The sequence below is a fragment of the Pongo abelii genome, chromosome 2, assembly GCF_028885655.2.
Source record: "Pongo abelii isolate AG06213 chromosome 2, NHGRI_mPonAbe1-v2.0_pri, whole genome shotgun sequence".
Taxonomy (NCBI): domain Eukaryota; kingdom Metazoa; phylum Chordata; class Mammalia; order Primates; family Hominidae; genus Pongo; species Pongo abelii.
In genome coordinates, this window is record NC_085928.1 from 63,233,522 (window position 1) to 63,251,726 (window position 18,205).

General features: G+C 32.9%; 1 protein-coding gene across 2 annotated transcripts; it reads right to left on the reverse strand.

Moving 5' to 3' along the window:
• Nucleotides 1-1,095: 1,095 nt before the first annotated feature.
• On the reverse strand, nucleotides 1,096-17,912 carry POU1F1 (POU class 1 homeobox 1). 2 transcript variants are annotated; one of them, XM_002813409.5, is made up of 6 exons: nucleotides 17,649-17,912; nucleotides 14,667-14,738; nucleotides 6,000-6,224; nucleotides 3,757-3,921; nucleotides 2,949-3,009; nucleotides 1,096-1,801 (listed from the first exon to the last, which is right to left on the reverse strand). In XM_002813409.5, exons 1-6 carry the CDS (start codon nucleotides 17,788-17,790, stop codon nucleotides 1,591-1,593), a joined length of 876 nt encoding a protein of 291 aa, XP_002813455.1. In that variant the 5' UTR covers nucleotides 17,791-17,912; the 3' UTR covers nucleotides 1,096-1,590. The 2 variants fall into 2 exon arrangements, with proteins under 2 accessions (XP_002813455.1, XP_002813456.1); XM_002813410.5 differs by having other exon boundaries at nucleotides 14,667-14,816.
• Between the last annotated feature and the right edge of the window lie 293 nt (nucleotides 17,913-18,205).

An 18,205-nucleotide genomic window follows, 5' to 3' on the forward strand; every position in this document is an offset into this window, starting at 1 on the left:
CTGGCTTTTAGCAAACTAAAGAATCCCTTCCCCAGTTAATATGTTTAAAGTAGGCCAAGAAATACTGAGTTATCCAGAGAAGGAACTTGAATGCCTGTGTGGCTGAATAATTTGGAATTTACTCTTAAAATAAGAATGTTGTATTTAATATCTTTTGGATGCTAAATGTGTGCTTAAGCATGCATGATTAGGCCACTGAAAGCTGTTTTGTTAGTTAAATGTCTATCTTTGTTAGTAATATATCAAATTTTACCCATCCAATCGATGGTGATTATGTATGAACATACATATATGATCTATGTAGATTATGACCTGTAAAAATGCTAGGTCTTTAATAATATCATAAAAAGAGACTGGACAGTATAATTTATTTAGTAAGCATTCTAATTCAACAATGAAATTTGGTCTAATTGTTACCACTTTTATTATATAAAATAAGTTAGATAAACATAGCCAGCAGATTTACATTCCAAATGCAAAAAAGTCACTATTCTAAGTTAATATCACATTACAGTTTGCTTGTACTAGCATGTTTCAAGGAAATGCATTCTTATAACTTAAATAAATATGTTATTTTTGATACAATTCTCAGAATTAAAATTAAAATCTCAATATGTCAAACTTTTTACAAATAGTAAATAAGATTCTAATCAATTATACCAAAGTGATCATGTCTTGTTATAGAAACCTGGATGATTTTCTAGATTGTGAGATTTCAAAAACATTATAATTTAAAATTAGGTGATACCGTTCACATTTGTAGCCATTGTTAACCTTACACTCCTTCATTTAACAAAGATTGCGTGCCTAATATGAGCAAGAACTTTCCCAAGCCCTGGAGAGAGAACACCAAACAAGCCAGATCTCTTCCTGTGCTGTTGCAGCTTACAGACTAATGGTTTGAGGCTCAAGAATCCATGAAGCATTATTTTCTACAGCTACACATCAAAAAGCTAATATTTAGGAAGAATAAAAAGATCAAAAATTAATGTTTCTACAAATCTCTTTTGAAACAGTTCTATCAGCTATGCCCTAACTTTTAGCTTCAAAGTATCAATTCTGATTGAGGTTTATTCCTAAAGGGAGTAATAAAACTATGAGACAGCTCCAGCTCTAAGTTCAAAACTTTTAGTTCAGACAAACTAGTAGAGCTGGTAGAAAGCAGAACATTGGTTAATTAATTTTTGAATTGGATATTTCTGGTGATGTGCTTTACATATGTGTCATTACTGACTTAAATGTTACAAAAGCTAATAAACATGTTTGGAAAAGGAACTTATAAACCCATACTCATGTCTGTATGTGTGTGAGAAAGAGAGAGGGAGAGACAGAGAGATCATTTTATCACTGTTAATATATTTGGCTTAAAATGGATAATGTGGCTTCTGAGAATAATTATTTTAAGTAAATAACATCAATATAATTTAAATTGTTGGTTTCTTTTTTTAAAAAAAAAAAGTGGAAAAGTAAAGCTTCTGTAAAAGCTATTGATATAAAATGATTTTAAGTCAACCAAGTAATTTCTGTTTTTGTTGAGGAAGAGAAAGGAATGAAACGGAAAAAAAAAGGCTATTATACAATAGAAAAATCTTATCTGCACTCAAGATGTTCCTTAGAAATAGAAAATAAACTCTGATTCAGACTTGTTTTCACCCGTTTTTCTCTCTGCCTCCGGTTGCAAAACCAAACTCTTACTACTTCTTTCTCTAGATTCAGTTCTTCAGCCATCCGCATGATCTCTTGAGAAGAAGGTTTATTCTGTTCTCCAAAGTGTCTCTCCAGAGCATCTTTAGCAGCAATGCTGGGGTTGGGTGGACATAGGGGGTGAAATTATGTTGTTTTTAGTGAAGTTTTTTTTGGCAGATCAAAATTAAGGTAGGTTGAATTTCCTAAATATTAACATGAAAAGGAAACTTAAAAACTCTGAACACACTTGCAAGACACTTTAACAAGGACAAATGTATAATGTGTTAAATATGTAGATGTTTTGTCTTATGTAAGGTAGAGTTACACGAGTCACAGAAAGAATTAGGTAGGGGACCCAGGCTTTCTATGCTTATCCCACTTTGTGCCACCAGAGGGCACTGAGTTCTTGAAAAGAAAATGAACATTTTCCTAGACATTTCTAAATATCTCCCCAAAATCATTTAGGGCTGTTTACGATAAAGGAAATCTCTAGTAAACAACTGACCAACCAAAACAAAACCTGTCTTTTAGTATTTCCTAAGCATGTCTCACAGAAACTACAAAAAGATCAATGAACAATCTTTCTGGGTTAAAATGCAAGAGGTCATGTTGAACTTTAAGAGACCAGAACACTGATTACTAGTGTCACATTTTTAAATACTATAGACACCATGGAAACTACATTGCCAGAGCAATAAGCTATAGCTAAAAGGTGAGAAGATATGGCCACTCTCTTAGAAGTGATTGTTTTCTTTCTGTTTGTATTCAAAATTTTGGGACAAAAGTGTTCTTGAATCAAACAACACATAATTTTCCATCAAATGTTAAAAATTATTAGCTCTCCATTTCTCACAATTAAGTTATTACATTATTATTTATTATTATTATTATTATTATTATTATTATTATTATTATTATTGAGACGGAGTCTCGCTCTGTCGCGCAGGCTGGAGTGCAGGGGCGCAATCTCGGATCACTGCAACCCCCACCTCCCGGGTTCAAGCCATTCTCCTGCCTCAGCCTCCAGAGTAGCTAGGATTATAGGCACCCACCACCATGCCCGGCTAAATTTTATATTTTCAGTAAAGACAGAGTTTCACCATGTTGGCCAGACTGGTCTTGAACTCCTGACCTCAGGCCCGCCTTGGCCTCCCAATTCACTTACATTTATATGTTATGTTACACCTGCATTACACTCAAATGCTCATTCCATTTATAAAACACAAGTTTTGTCCCCTAGTAACTTTTAATATAAAGAATACCTTATAGTTGTTCTTCGTTTTCTTTTCCTTTCATTTGCTCCCACTTTTTCATTGTACAAAGCTATAATGTGGAAAAGAGAGATAATTACAAACACAAAGCAGACTTTTTATAAAAAACTATCTGATTTGGATTTCAAATTTTCTTCATAAAACAATGCAAAATAAAAATGCCAGACATTTTTGTCTGAAATTTTTGCAGTCTAAGTCATTTTCTATTACAGACCATAGGGAAAAATCTCAACACAGAAATAAATGTTAACTTTGCAAAGACACTTTCTAAAAATAATATCTTCACTTTACTTTTGTTGGAGTGCCTGCTGTAAATACTCTCAAACCTCACTCTTTATCAAGCCCTGACATTTGTATGAGTAGATAATTTTATCTCATTAAGTTGCATATCTAGCAATTGCTTATATTATTTACTTGGAAGACTGGTGTGTGCAAATGTTTGTGTACACTAATATTAGGATACAAATGTGATTCATATATAATTTCTCTACTATAAAAGAAAGGAAAAAAATGGATGTGTAGAAAAATATTTTACCCCTTCATGCTGATACCAACCTACCTTGTAAGCTTTCCTTACGTAGGTTATTCTCTCCTCAATAAATTTATTTCCACATTTACATTGCCCTTCCTTTTTTGTTGTTGGTTTTAGTGTGACATAATAAAATGTTTATTTTTCATCTCAAAGAGAAAAGGAGGGAAAAAAACCCTCAAACCTCCTGCTTTAGCATTAATCCTACCTATTGAAGCCATTATTTTTAGGTTAAAACACAGCACAGCCTTCAGAGACACAGTTTAGTACCTCCTACTTGCTCAGCTTCCTCCAGCCATTTGGATAATATTGCTTTCAGTTTGCATGCATTTTTAAAGCTGAGCTGCAGATTTTCAAATCGGCAGATTGTTGTTTGACTGAATTCAGAGCCATGCACAGCTGCCAGGGCCTCCCCAACATTTGTCTGGGTGTATCCTGTGAAGGGACAATAAAGATCATCAGCTCCAACTTTCCAGGAAATGTTAATTTTGGTTCATTGACACACAAATCTGTGTTATCTTTGTCAACTATTACATACTGTTTTTTAACTACATATTCTTGGCAAATCAGAATTTTTTAGTAAGATTCATTATACTTTGAAGTACTTGTCCGATACCTCAAAACATATTTCTTCTAGTTAATAAATTACTTTTATCTAGTCACCGAAAGAATTCAGATAGAAACATCTGCCATTCATAATATTTAGCCAGTGTTTAGGTGTATCCTAAATACTTTATAAGGCACTTGAAAATTGTGGCTTTTTTTAATCATTATTGTTAAGTATCAAATAATATATGCTCAAAAAATTTTAATATATTAACCATAATGCATAAAATATATGGTTATATATCATAAAATTTTTATTTCAACTCTAAAAGATTCAATGATATTGTTGAAGGGTACTAAATAAAACTAAGAATTATGCTACTTTCCCTAAAACCATATTTATTAAGAGGCTATGATTACACATTTCACGTATACCTCTGAGCCCATTTTATAGTTTTTGGTAATGCCTGTGTCTTCAGACTAATGATCCTTATTGTTTGTTGCAAACATTTTTAGAGTACAGCTGAAATAACATATAATTTGAAACATTCACAGTAATATAAATAGAAAACTGAAAATGAATTTCACAAAGATTCCTACTACTGTGCTTATTACATGTAATAGCTGCGTATTATTTCAGGACCTAAGGCTATATACCTATATGTATAAAACGGTTGCATATGATGCCCATCAATAAATATTCTTATTACATTATCTATGGTTCATTCTGCAAGTGCAGAGGCTTGAACTATTATTTCAATCCATTAAAAAATACACAATTTTATGCAATTTAACCAAAGTCAATTGTTATAGTAGTTTTATTTTAAAAACACTTCAGTAGAAAGTGAGCAAAGCCTCTGAACAGATAGTTCACACAAAAGGAAATATAAATGATTGTCAAGCATATTAAATAATACACTTTACACTCATAATAAAAGAAATTTTAAATGAAATAACAGTGAGATGTCACTTTGACCTGTCTGATTTGCAAAGATCTAAAAGATTAACAGCATATTTTTCCTTCAACCACCATTTATTTATTTTTTGTTCTAGTTAGACTCTTCTAGATCCTGGGGATATCATTAAGGAGAAAATAAAAAGAAATAGATTTTGAAAACTTATGCCATTTTGGAGTTTATATAGCCTGAGGATGGTGAAAAAGATTCTCACGGTGGTAGTAAAATTTGGTACAACGTCTCTAGAGACCAGTTTGATAACATCTATCAAAATTACCAGTACACATACTTTTGATCAAGCAATTGTGCTTCTAACATTTTTCCTGCACATGTATTTATATGAGTGCAAAATAACATTTATAGGGTTAATCATCATGGTATTTTTTTTTATCAGCCAAAGATCAGAAACCACCTGAATTTCATCAGTAGAGGACTGGTCAAATAAATTGCGGTATATTCATAAAGTGGAACTTGACAGCCCCACAAAGGAAAAGGAGCTCAAGAAAAATTACTACTGAAAACTTCAAATAATACATATGTTTGGCACAATATATATATTTCCATATATATTTACTTATATATCCATGAGATATCATTGGAGAGATACACAAGGAACTAACAACAATGATATACAGAAAGAGCAAGCAGAAGGGATACATGTCACTTATACTCTTTTGCACTTGGGAATCATATGAATGTGTGGCCTATTCAAAAGTTCAAATAAAATATAGATAAAAACGGGCACTTCAAAACTAATGTTGAGGTAAGGTTTGAAAGAGTATTATTTACTCTTTATTTAAATTTACAAATTTAAAAATTATGTATTTAGGCTCTTAAGAAATTATAAGAAAACAAATGTTTTTGGAGGATTTCGATAACAACTAACTACGTCCACAGAAGAGATGAAGAATGAGAATCATCTTGTACTTTTTAGCAACATATAAGAGATTTAACAGCAATAAAGATTTGCAGACCAAGTTCTTTTTCCTGTTGCCTTTAACAAGCACATACCTAACTTAATTCTTCTCACTTTAAATTCATTGGCAAACTTTTCAAGTTCTCTGATTTCTGGAGAATCCATGTCTATTGGCTCTTCCACCAGTTTACTTTTCCGCCTGAGTTCCTGCTTGAAATCAGCAGCTGTGGGGTCCTCTGCCAGGAGGGGCTGGTGTATAGGAGGAAATCCATGACTCAAGGTGTGGTCAGGAAATTTATAAAGACAAGGGGTTAAACTACCTGTGAGTAAACACAGAAATAAAATGAAAAAGACCATTTGTCATTCTCCTTATTTCTATATAAGAAAGGGTTTTGCCTGATTTAGCCCCTTATTCTGCTCTAGCCTGTCTCAGTACTTAAAAGGTTACCTCACGTTCAGTCTTCCGAAGAAGGAGTCAAAATAGCCTAGTAGAATTGAGATTATTTGTCTTCTACCTTCTCCAGAGCAGCAAAACCAAAGATAGGGTTAAAGGGAAGAAGCAGGGGACTGCGAATAACTAAAATAGAAACAAACAACTTCTCTCAGAAGTATACATTTTCTATCATGTTTTTCTCTTAAATGACACCTATTCCTGGGAATCTGAGGTTGAACTCTAACCAGAATCTATGCATTGAACTCTGTTTTCTTAATTCATTGAATAAATAATGGGTGATGTTTGTTGTAATCACGGCACTAAACGCTTCGGCTAAGTGCTATGCTGAGAAGTTTTCTTGTGACTGGGAAATTGATTTCACAATATAAAAATGCCCCACTAGTTAATCAGTAAAAACTTGATTTTATTAAGAAATAATCACATCTTTTTTAATTAAATGAAGGCAGGCAGAAAGAGAATGATGAGAAGATAAAATACATTAATATGGCTAAATAGGCTTGAGGAGTGATTAAATAATAACAAAAGGTAACCTTAAAAGTTCTATTAAAATGTCACTAACAAGATTTCTTGAAAAGTATACAATACAGTAGAACAATTTCTTGATTATTATTTAAGGAAAAGCAAAGATAAGAAGCAAGAAAGGTTGCAACTTTATATATGATAAGTAATTACCGATAAATGATAAAGCATTGACTCTATTGAGTGGATATGTTAAATCACAAAAAATGTAAAAAGGTCTGAAATTATTACACAATTGCTTCCAGATTTCCTTTTTCATTGGAAGGGTCTATCTCAGTTGGGAAGTATAGGTGAGAGGACAGTATATAAGCCAAATTCCACCACATTTTGTTTCTTGTTTTCTTTATCAATACATTACAATTTTTATCGACAAAGATTCTACTTCAATTTATATTAAATGACATGTCTAGTGTGCCTTCCATATCCATGGGTTCTGCATTCATGGATTGATGCAACGGTGAATTAAATACACTTAAAAAATAAAGTAAAAAATAACAACACAAGAATAAAAATGATACAAATAAAAAACCCAATACAGTATAAAAATTATTTACATAGCATTTACATTGATTTAGAAATTATAAGTAATCTGGAGATGATTTAAGGTAGAGGATGTGCCTAGGTTATATGCAAATACTACACCATTTTATACCAGGGACTTGAGCATCCGAAGATTTTGGTATCCTTGGGGGTCCTGGAACCAATGTGCCACATAGAAGCATGATTGTATAAGCAAGACATTTTTATATAAAAATATTGAGTAATTAATCATTTTCTTATAAATATAAATATTTTAAAATACATTACTATGGAATACATGAAATAATTATTCCTAGAAACTTACTGGAAAAAAATGCATCAAGAGTTCATGCTACCTATAATTTCTCCACACATACATTTTCAAATCAAAGACATGAGTAATAATATATTTTCCAGAATACATAAATCTTACATTAATATATCAATATATAACGAGCAAACAATACCGTAACTCAGCAAATTGTTGGTTTATATTTTTTATATAAAAATATGTAATTATAAAGTGCACCCCATCTAATAGGGTATATATTTTTTTAAAACAAAGTAAACATACAAATGAGAGATTAAACAAATTAGCATAAAATAAATTTGTCTGCTCTAAAGCTGGGAAAAAGATGTGAAAGAAACTATTTTTGTCTTTAAAAAATTCCTACTACTTTTACAAACCAAAACTATCCAGGTTTACTTTAGTAAAAGTCAGTTAACTATCCATTATATGCTTTATTGTGTGGCATCTTGATCAGACCAGAGAACATTTTTTAAAGTAATTTTACCAACTTTTCTTTTATTATATAGCTTTTCTTCAAAATGTTTATTGCCGTGGGGTTCATTTTTAGCTTTTTATTAATTTTAATTTTCTGCTAAATTAAAAGAAGGACTAATAGATGTAAAAGAAAACTGATGACATTTATGTTAGCATTTATTTAATCTGATATTTATCTGAAGACTTGTTTTGTGCTTATGCTTTCAGAATTGATTCTCACATATATTTATAAAACCTTCCCTTCTTTTATTATTTAGGTCCATCAGGTATCACTTACTACATTTAACCATAAAATACCCTGAGAAAGAGTACAAAGAAAAGCCAGGCTACTGTTGGATTTTGTACATTTAACATATTTTAAGACACTTTAGATAACTCATTTAACCTATGTCAAATTATGTTTATTTTATATAAACAATTTGTGTGTTTTTTACATACACATATTATAAGGTCTAAATTTGTTATCAGATTTTATTATTATTTTCAATTTCTCTTGCTGATCATAATCATGTACTGCTACAAATCTTCTATGCAACACTTTGTGTTGTGTTAATTTCACATGTGTCATCATCTTTATCCTTATACAAAAAATGAGTCAGGAAAGGTATATATTTGCCCCATAATTTACAATGTAGGAAATTTAAGTAGAAAGAAATTAAATAACTTTCCTCCAGTGCCCAACGAATTATCTTTGCTGTTTAAATTAGAACTGAAGTCTAATAAGCATCGCAGTAAGCCACATCAAAATAATTGCCCGGTTCATTTTCCAGGCAGTCTATAATCAGGTAAATTAAATAACTTCTCTTTAAAAGGTTTTCTCTGCATTTAAACGCCTTTGGCTATATTAAACAAACACTTTTCCACAAAAATATTACAATAAAATATATATAAAGTGTGTCATCCCTGTTTCCATAAAATTGTTTATTTGTTTGTTTGCTTATTTATTCTTTATTTTTGGAGATGGGGTCTCACTCTGTCTCCTAGACTGGAGTGCAGTGGTAAAGTCACTCAAATTCCTGCCCCAAGCCATCCTCCCACTTCAGCATCCTAAGTAGAATCTACAGGCATGCCCCGCCATCCTCATCTAATTTTTTAAATTTTTTGCACAGACGGGATCTCACTATGTTGCCCAGGCTGGTCTCAAAATTCCTGGCTTCAAGCAATCCTCCTGCCACAGCTTCCTAAAGTGCTAGGATTATAGGTATAAGCCACAGAATCCAGCCACAAAAATTGAAAGGTAGTTTATACATTGTAAGTACTCTGGGAAAGTGGACACATAGAAAACAAATTTGAATGGAATCCATGAAAAGTACACAGAAAATACCATGCTCCAAGGTTTGGCATCCAGAACAAGAAGGAAAATGTGATGTGATACATTTTTTATTTTTTTCCCTTTCCCTTTTTTTTTTTGAGACAGCGTCTTGCTCTTGTTCCCTAGGCCAGAGTGCAGTGGCACCATCTCGGCTCACTGAAACCTATGCCTCCTAGCTTCAAGCGATTCTCCTGCCTCAGCCTCCCGAGTAGCTGGGACTATAGGCGCCTGCCACCACACCCGGCTAATTTTTGTATTTTTTAATTTATTTTTTATTTATAATTTTTTATTTAGAGACAAGGTTTCACCATATTGGTCAGGCTAGTCTCAAACTCTTGACCTCAGGTGAGCTGCCTGCCTCAGTCTCCCAAAGTGCTGGGATTACAGTTGTGAGCCACTGCACCAGGCTTACTTTTATTTTCCATTATACGAAAGTATCTACAATCATCTGCAAGGTCACAGATTTCCTGGAACTAACCTCACACAGAATTTCATCACAACAATTTAAAAGAACAGCCAAACGAACTTCTGTTTCTAGCATCTGAGCCTGCATTTGGGGGAGTGTTGAGAGTGATTGGGATGATATGTATAGCAATATGTTTTTCAAATCTTTTTAAAACCTAGATTACTGCAAAAAGTAGGAATAAGATAAAAGATGTTGTGACTCATGTGCAACAGAGGTCTCATCAACATTTTCTGAAACATGGATAAAGAAAAATTTTCTTGAGGCCTGGACAGCACACACACACATAGCTCAGAAGTGTTTGCACACTGTAGTTCCAAATACATTTTCACATTGAAGATTAATTCACCAGAGCCTTTCTAAATTGCTATGTATGCATTTCTGTGTGACAGAGGAGGGAGAAAAACAGAGGTAAATCTTTTAAAGCAGGCAATGGGGGTCAGAGATAGGGCCGCCTTACTAGGCGCTGACTCAATGTACCATAGCATGGGGCAAACTGATCTTTGCAGCATGTGGTTAGCTGACAACATCATCTCAGGTTACTGGCTTGTTGCCTTAAAAAAACAAACAGAGGAAGCAGAGGGACATAGTAAAATACGCCACCCTGCTGTGCTTGTAACGTGCACAGGAACATGTATCTGAATATTTCCGTATATTCCCCTGTGTTGCTTAGGCATAAAAATCCAAAGGAAATTATAAACTTCCACTGTGATCTTTTCACTTTTGTGCATTGGTAAATCCTATCCGTGTACAACAGGGGCCCATTGCCTGTGTTTGTAAATTAAGTTTAATTTGAAATGCCTATTTCTTTACACACGGCCTGTGACTGCTTTCCTGCTACAATGACAGATTTGAATAGTTGCAACAAAAACTAGAAAGGTGGAGATATTTACTGTCTCGTTCTTTACAGAAAAGGGTTGCCAACCCCTCGTCTGGAAGTGAAAATACATCATGTTACTGCTACCAAAAGACCTTTCATGATGCGGAAGCAAAAGATTTTCAGAATTACTTGTTTCCTTAGAGTTGTTACAACCAGAACAACTTAGGGCCGAATAAAACAAAGAACTAAACAAAAGAAGTAAATTAAGAAAAAAAAATTTCAAATTTCAAAAAATGAAAAGCTGGGCTCCAAAATAGACTATTTCCCCCTGTAAATTGCCAGGCTGATTTCCGTTTTCTTCTGTGTTAGCCCAGGCAGCGAGAATATTTTCAGCCATAACAATCTTTTCTTTTAATATCCACTTCTCATCAAAAAGAATTGGATGCTCATCATCTTGTTTAAGTCCCAAACTCTTGGGACTTAAACAAGTTTGTTTTGTTTTGTTTTCCCCTTGAATTGAACTTTTAAAGCAAGGACATTCACACTACTTTTTGGTTTGGCCACTACATCATGTAAGGATGGTGGGTTTAACATTCGTTACGGTGAGGTTGATTTGCTGTTTCCACAGAACAGCAGAAAGGGTGAACCCCCATTGAGCTTGTTTCCTGAATTCTACTCTGCTTCAGATACTGGAGAACAGAAACAATCTCAGAAACCCAAGAGTCAGAGTTTTGAGAACTTTTTTTTTGATATTTTGTTTTGTTTTGTGTTTATCTAGGAGAGACTTTGAACAGCATCTGTAATTCTCGGTTTTCTATTATTTGTACTGTAAGGTGTTGATTTGAATTCTCTAAGTTCTCAGGAGTGAAAGGACAGAAGGAATTTAGCTGCAAGAATACATGAAGAGAAGGTCAAAAGAGAAATCATTTTGAGCTGACACAAATTTGCTACTACTCAACCCCAACAGAGTTGTAGTACCCACCGCAACTTAGATATGAAGACATTGGAACTCAGAGGTGTTAATCACTTGAACAATGTTAGTAATTAGTTAATGGCATGGATAATTCATTACTCCCAATTAGTCATTCTCTTTCTTTTGCCCGCATCTGGACTATTAGGTACAGTGGATTCATCTGATCATTAAAATTCTACCTACCAACCTGACAAAATATTAGTTATAGCTCTTCTTTTCCTGTGAGTTATTAATTTAATGAAATGCTCAAACTAAATGTAAGCATCAGAGTATGGGTAATGAAATAACCATATGAAAATAAAGTAATTTCACGTATTTTAGAAATATAGTTCTTTCTGTAGCTTAACTTTTATATAGAGTATGTGACACCATGTCATTGTTGTTGTTAAGACACTTCTGTGGATTGTGTGCAAGTGGCTGATTTGATTAATGCCTTAAGACTTCTCAGAAAATTCAAATGACATAATCAGGTTTCTATTGTGTACTTTATACATTTGTCTCTTATTTACCTTTTCTCTCTTATTTCTGAAATGCTGTATTTTGTAACTCAATTTATGCAGCTTTACTGGGGATAAAGTCAGGAGAACTCAGATTCTCTAAGATCTAATCTCTCATGAAGCAAATGCTAATACTGAATTATGTCCCAATATAGACATTCTGACATTTAAAGCATATCACATTTTAACAAAATTTTTGAAAGGGATTTAATAATCCCTCTAAAAAATATTCAAATATCTTTGTGCTTGTGATGGTGAGTTTTTCTTTCAGTCACAGAATATATTTAATTTTAAGACCACAGTGATAGCGCCAAACCTTGGTGTAAGTCTTCTGCTCTTGATGTCACTAAGCCAGGGTTTTGAATCATTTTGAAAGGCTCTTCCAGGGGTCTTTTCATTTTAATTGAAATGAGGAAGAGGTTCATGGAAGAGGGTTTGTTGAGTTCGTGCTGGAGGAAACTTGTATCAGAAATACATGAGGTGCCAACGCTCTCAATGTGAACATTGGCATATTGGCTCCACTCCTGGAAGCAGTAAGGGTATTAGAATTCTGAGGCCAGCTGCAAACTCCCGAGGCCAGTGGTGGCCCTCTTTGATTTGGCGGGGTGGGAGTTGGTAGCAAAAATTATCTGAAGGTATTTGGGCAAGAGATTATTGGCCGCTGCTCTGTGACTGGTTTTAATCTTGGTGCCAACCTCAATCAACTGGAAGGGACTGCCTCTGTGCTGGGTTAAGAGAGAAACTAACAATGTACCTTGGTTCCTGGGAGTTCCTGTAAATGAACTGTAAGGTCTTCCCTCCAGGAAACAGCAGCATGTGTTTGTCATTTCCTGTCCTGTAATCAAAATGTTGTAAAGGCCACAGTAGCTAAACGCATTTATTTTACTATTTTATTTTATGATGACAGTAGTTCATCATTGAGTAGGGCTATTCTTATTAACCATGAATACTAATTAAGCATATTGATCACAAATAATCAATTTTCAGAGAGGAAGAAAACATATGACTTTATTTCTTAATTTTTTAAAAAAAGACGTCAGGATTTACAGGTCATTGTTAAGAACACCAGTCTTCATTTAACCATGAATGTTAGGATACTGGTTCATTCAGAATGTTGCTTGTTAGAATGTAGGAGAAGCTAATATTTTTCTGGATTATTATTTTAAAGTTTTAATGCTCTATTTAGTCTTACATGGACAAATTTTGAGACATCAAAGGTTAAAAAATTTAATTAAAATTAAACTATTTGCTCCATTTTACTTGAAAATTATAGGAATAAATCAATATTTGTTTGGGTTTTTTTTTTTTTTTTTTTTTTACTGCTTATCTGGATCATAACAAAACACAAGCCAATTAGAAAAGATTTCCCTAATAAGCGATTCCTTTATCCACAGTTTCTCCCTCAGTATCACACACATACACACACACCATGCACACGCACACACACATTTACTCACACAGTTTTAGTTTGTCATCAATAAGAGTTCTTTTCCTGCTGTAGTAATAAATATAAAAATATCAAAGAATTTCTTTAAAAATAAACCAACAAATGAAAAGTGCACAACAAAACTGTGCACTTTTTAAAAATAATTAAAATCTTATGTGGCCATGCCATGAAATTAAGCAAGAATTTTTGATGAATAGATCTCATGAGCCAGATTTGCCCATTCCTCAAAAACTGTGCTTCAGTGCCTTTACAGAAGGATCAATAAACAGGTAGCCATAACTGATACAGTCATACTTCACTTACCTATAGGAGAAAAGTATGTAACTTCAATGATTTCAATCTCAGTTACGACTCACTCAGAAGCAATTCAGAAAGAACTGCTAAAGCCTGAAACAGCTATCACTAAAGCCCCTGCCAATCACTCTCAGCTTCAATCAATGTCTTATTTATGTTTATGGGCCGAATGTCCAGAAGAAATATAATGATGAGGGGGGTGTTCTGTAAACCTGTGCTGTCCGATATGGGAGTCGCTAGCCACATGTGGTTACTGAGCACTTGAAATGTAGCAAGTGCAACTGAGAAACTGAATTTGAAATCTTATTTTATTTTACTTAGTTTACATTTAAATTGAAATAGCCACATGAGTCTAGTAGCTACTATATTTTTAGTGAAGGTAAGCCTACCAATAGCATCATGTTACAACTAACAGTTTGACAATAGTGAATTTGAATAAAAACCATACAAAGCAAACTCAAGAAGCACAGCAGTTCAGGGATATGTAAGTAGGGAAATAGGTATAACCCCTGTGGTCTCTGTGGGTGTCACAGAGCAGGAAACAAGAAGTGGTGATTTTTAACAGTAATTTTCAAAGTTAAGAAATCAAATGTCACACTCTGATCACAATTCTTTCAGGCCCAGAAAATCCGTCTAAGTGTCCCCAAATTCAATAACATGTAAAAGACAACTTTTCTTACCTGTCATCACTCCATAGGTTGATGGCTGGTTTCCATAATGACAGGAAGGAACAGAATAGTGAAGTCCCGTTGCTGTGTTTCCCAACGTTGTCACCGAGAAATGTGTGCACAAACATTTAGGAGTTTGGATCAAAGACAAAATAGATGGGACTGGTAAGAAAATGTATGAGGATTCAAGACACATTCATTTTATTTCAAAAATACACATTTATGTGGTTCTTAAAGTTATATGCCAATTTTTTTTCTCATTTTGGGTGAGTTCTCTGCTCAGTAGGTTAAAACTAGGGGGGATCAAAGTTTGTCTCATATAACGAGATAATAAATCACCAAAACGGACTTCATTAATTATCCTGTGCTCTGTGCTATGGCTACGAGTGCCCCATGAAGGGGTGACTGACCAATTTAGACCTTGGCTCTTTGGGAGTTGCAGAATTCCTGTTGGTTCTGTTCAATGCAGACATTGCAACTCGCCGACTAGAAGAATAGTCCTTTAAAATTCTTGCGTTGCGTGGTATTATAAAGCAGTCTGTATGAATGGATACAGAAAATCACTCTTGAACAGTGTATTTTTGCTTATTTGTCTAACAAATTTGTTTCATCAAAGTGGAAATGGCAGAGCAACTAGCCTTTTATTAGATACAATCATAAAAATCTCACTGCATTCAGAGTACTGTTAAAAACCTGTAACAATATGTGATCTATTTATTTTGATGTTGAAACCATGAGGTTGTTAGTTGTCTGCATATACACAATTGATACAACCATTCTAATGATAAAGCTGGTCAAAAAATGATTTCATTCATTGAGTGACTTAATATCCATAAAGCCATAAAGCCGTACATAAACATAACCATTCATAAATGGCTATATGCTTCAGGAGATCAATGTGTATTTTGGAAGTAAATTGGAATTATTAGACTTTTATCAAGTTTTAAACACAAATCATCAAGTTGACAGGGAACACAAAATATTGACAATAAAACCAATATTTCCTTGTATATTTTATTTTCTCAATTTTTTCCTTCATATTCTGAATATATTGATTAATTTTCATAAATTAATCTTCTTGAATAAATGAGATATTATACAGTATAGTTAGAATCCTTTGAGAATACCAATATACAAACTAGTGGTTAAAGACATGCCTTCTCTTCATAAAGTAAAATATATTATTTTAAAATAGAGAAAAATCTTTAATTTTTAAAAATCTGTATACATTTTTATTTTATAAATGGTAAGTCAAAAGAACTAAAGTCATTTTGCAATATAATGATTACATATAATGCATTACTGTGCATTCCAAAATTAAACAAATTATCATTAAACACATTTAATACTCAAGTGTTCCCATTAAAGTCAGTGTTTCTATAATAGTTCCTTAGACAATTAGATGTATATGATTAAAATTTCATTAAAAAATTATAAATCAATACTATTATCATTTAAAACATTTGTAGGTCACTTTTATTGGTTATAATTCTTTTTTAATTTTAAGGCTTAAATAATTTTTGCTTTTCAGATTTTAGGAAGTTAAATACAGGACAGACTAATTTACTAAATAAATTGTTACTTATTTTACAGTAAATAAATGGCATTTTGAGCATAAAATTAGATTTTTCTAGATTATTACCTGGATTCTGAATTTTATTTTCATGCTGGCCAAATTATGTTCAAACACAGAAATATGTATTATTCTCATTTTTCTCAATCTATAGGATGACTACTATTTAAAATATATGTTTAGCTATGTGGTAATTGCTTAGATATATTTATAGCATGTATTTTTGATAACAACTGTTTATTATCTTTTCCAAAAATTATGTTGGAGGATACTTCCTGTATTATCCTTTAAATTAAATTACAGAAATCTTTGGCAGATTCCCAAAAATTAATTTAAAAGTTAATATTGAAAAATCTCTACATTAAATGATTTTACCAAAGTCTAAATATCTGACCTCTAGATTCTTTAAAATCCAGCAGATTGGTGCCAAACTTACACATATATTTAGAAAGTGCTTAATAAAAATAAAAGATAGAGCTTAAATCCTTCAAATCAGAATAATGTATCAACTGAAATTTTGATTTCTAAATGTGTATAATTTCATTCCTAAATATGAGAAAAATTGCATTTAAAACAAATGGAAAGTGAATATTATATTGCTATTCAATGGAAGAAATTTACTCAATCCAAGTCTTTGTTCATTTGTAAATCAACTCTAAAACACTTTCTTACTGCATAAAGAATGAACACATTGGCAAAACATAAGTATTTGGCTGATTGTGTTGAGCCTTTGAATTCTTAAGTTTAATTTTTGTTTCAAAAAGTTATGTAAGATAAATGTTAAAACTTAGTTAGAAGTGAAGTAAGTGTCTTCAGAACACACTCTTAAGAAAATTTACCTTAGTTAATGGGCTTTAAATGTCATGTTATTTCTTGCTGTATTTTCTGTATCTTATGCTAAAAATATGTTGATTAAAACTCAATTATTTTATTCTATGAAATCCATTGTTGTTGATATTCAGAGTGTTCTGTTGTGTTTAATATAAGGTTTATAGCTGTTTTTAGGTAGTAGTAAATGTAATTTAACAACTGAATAAACCTTTAAGATAAAGAAGTAGCACCTTTTAAATATTATGTTATTTTATAATCATTTCATTTGCTCCTTATTCTATAATATTTCCATTAAAATGGTTTTTAGATTTAAAATGTCCAAGTTCATTCTTTTCTTATGCAGAAAACAGATTTTCTTCCTTACAACAAAGCCAACAGTGATTTAAATTACTACACTTACTAATATTTCTTTAAAAAATTGTTTGGCACGTTGGCTTTTTAGATATGCTTAATGTTTACTTCACTTAAGGCAAATTAAATTGGAGGGGTAAAATGAAAGATGCAAAGAGATTATTAACTATCAAGATTCAAAGCATTCATTCTGAAATCTTTAGGCCCGGTCATATGTAAACTGTCATAGGAGTCAGTACCTGTAGACATCACATTGGTGGCTTGGTTGGAGACTGGTAGACACTCGGCAGCACTGTGATGCATTATCAGAGGCAGAGTTGCAGAGGCGTCAGAATTCAGAGGTATAAAGGTATCAGCCGAAGTAAAAGCTTGGCAACTCATTCCCACAAGAGAGTAGAAAAATAAGGAGAACCGCTACTCCCCAAATCAGAGTTTTATTATATTACTGTCTCAAAGGGCCGATTCAACTCTCACTACCTGCATATATACATCAGGAAGGCTCTGAGGCACCAGGAGGGTGCGCGCTAGTATTTATATTGCAAGGAAATCCCTTTATACATGTTAATAGTCTTTTCCCAGGAGTATTGCTTTATCAATCTGAACTGTCTTCCTTTTTTACCCCAAACATAATCCATGGCAGAGAAGGAAGCTGATTCTGGGGTATAGATGGAGGGGAAGGGAGAAATCTGAAACCCTATTTGACAACTTCAGTAGTTCAGACCTTTGAGAGAGGAATCAACAATTTTGAAAACACGTCCCTCAAAAAAATAATGCCACAATCAATTGAAAAATAGTA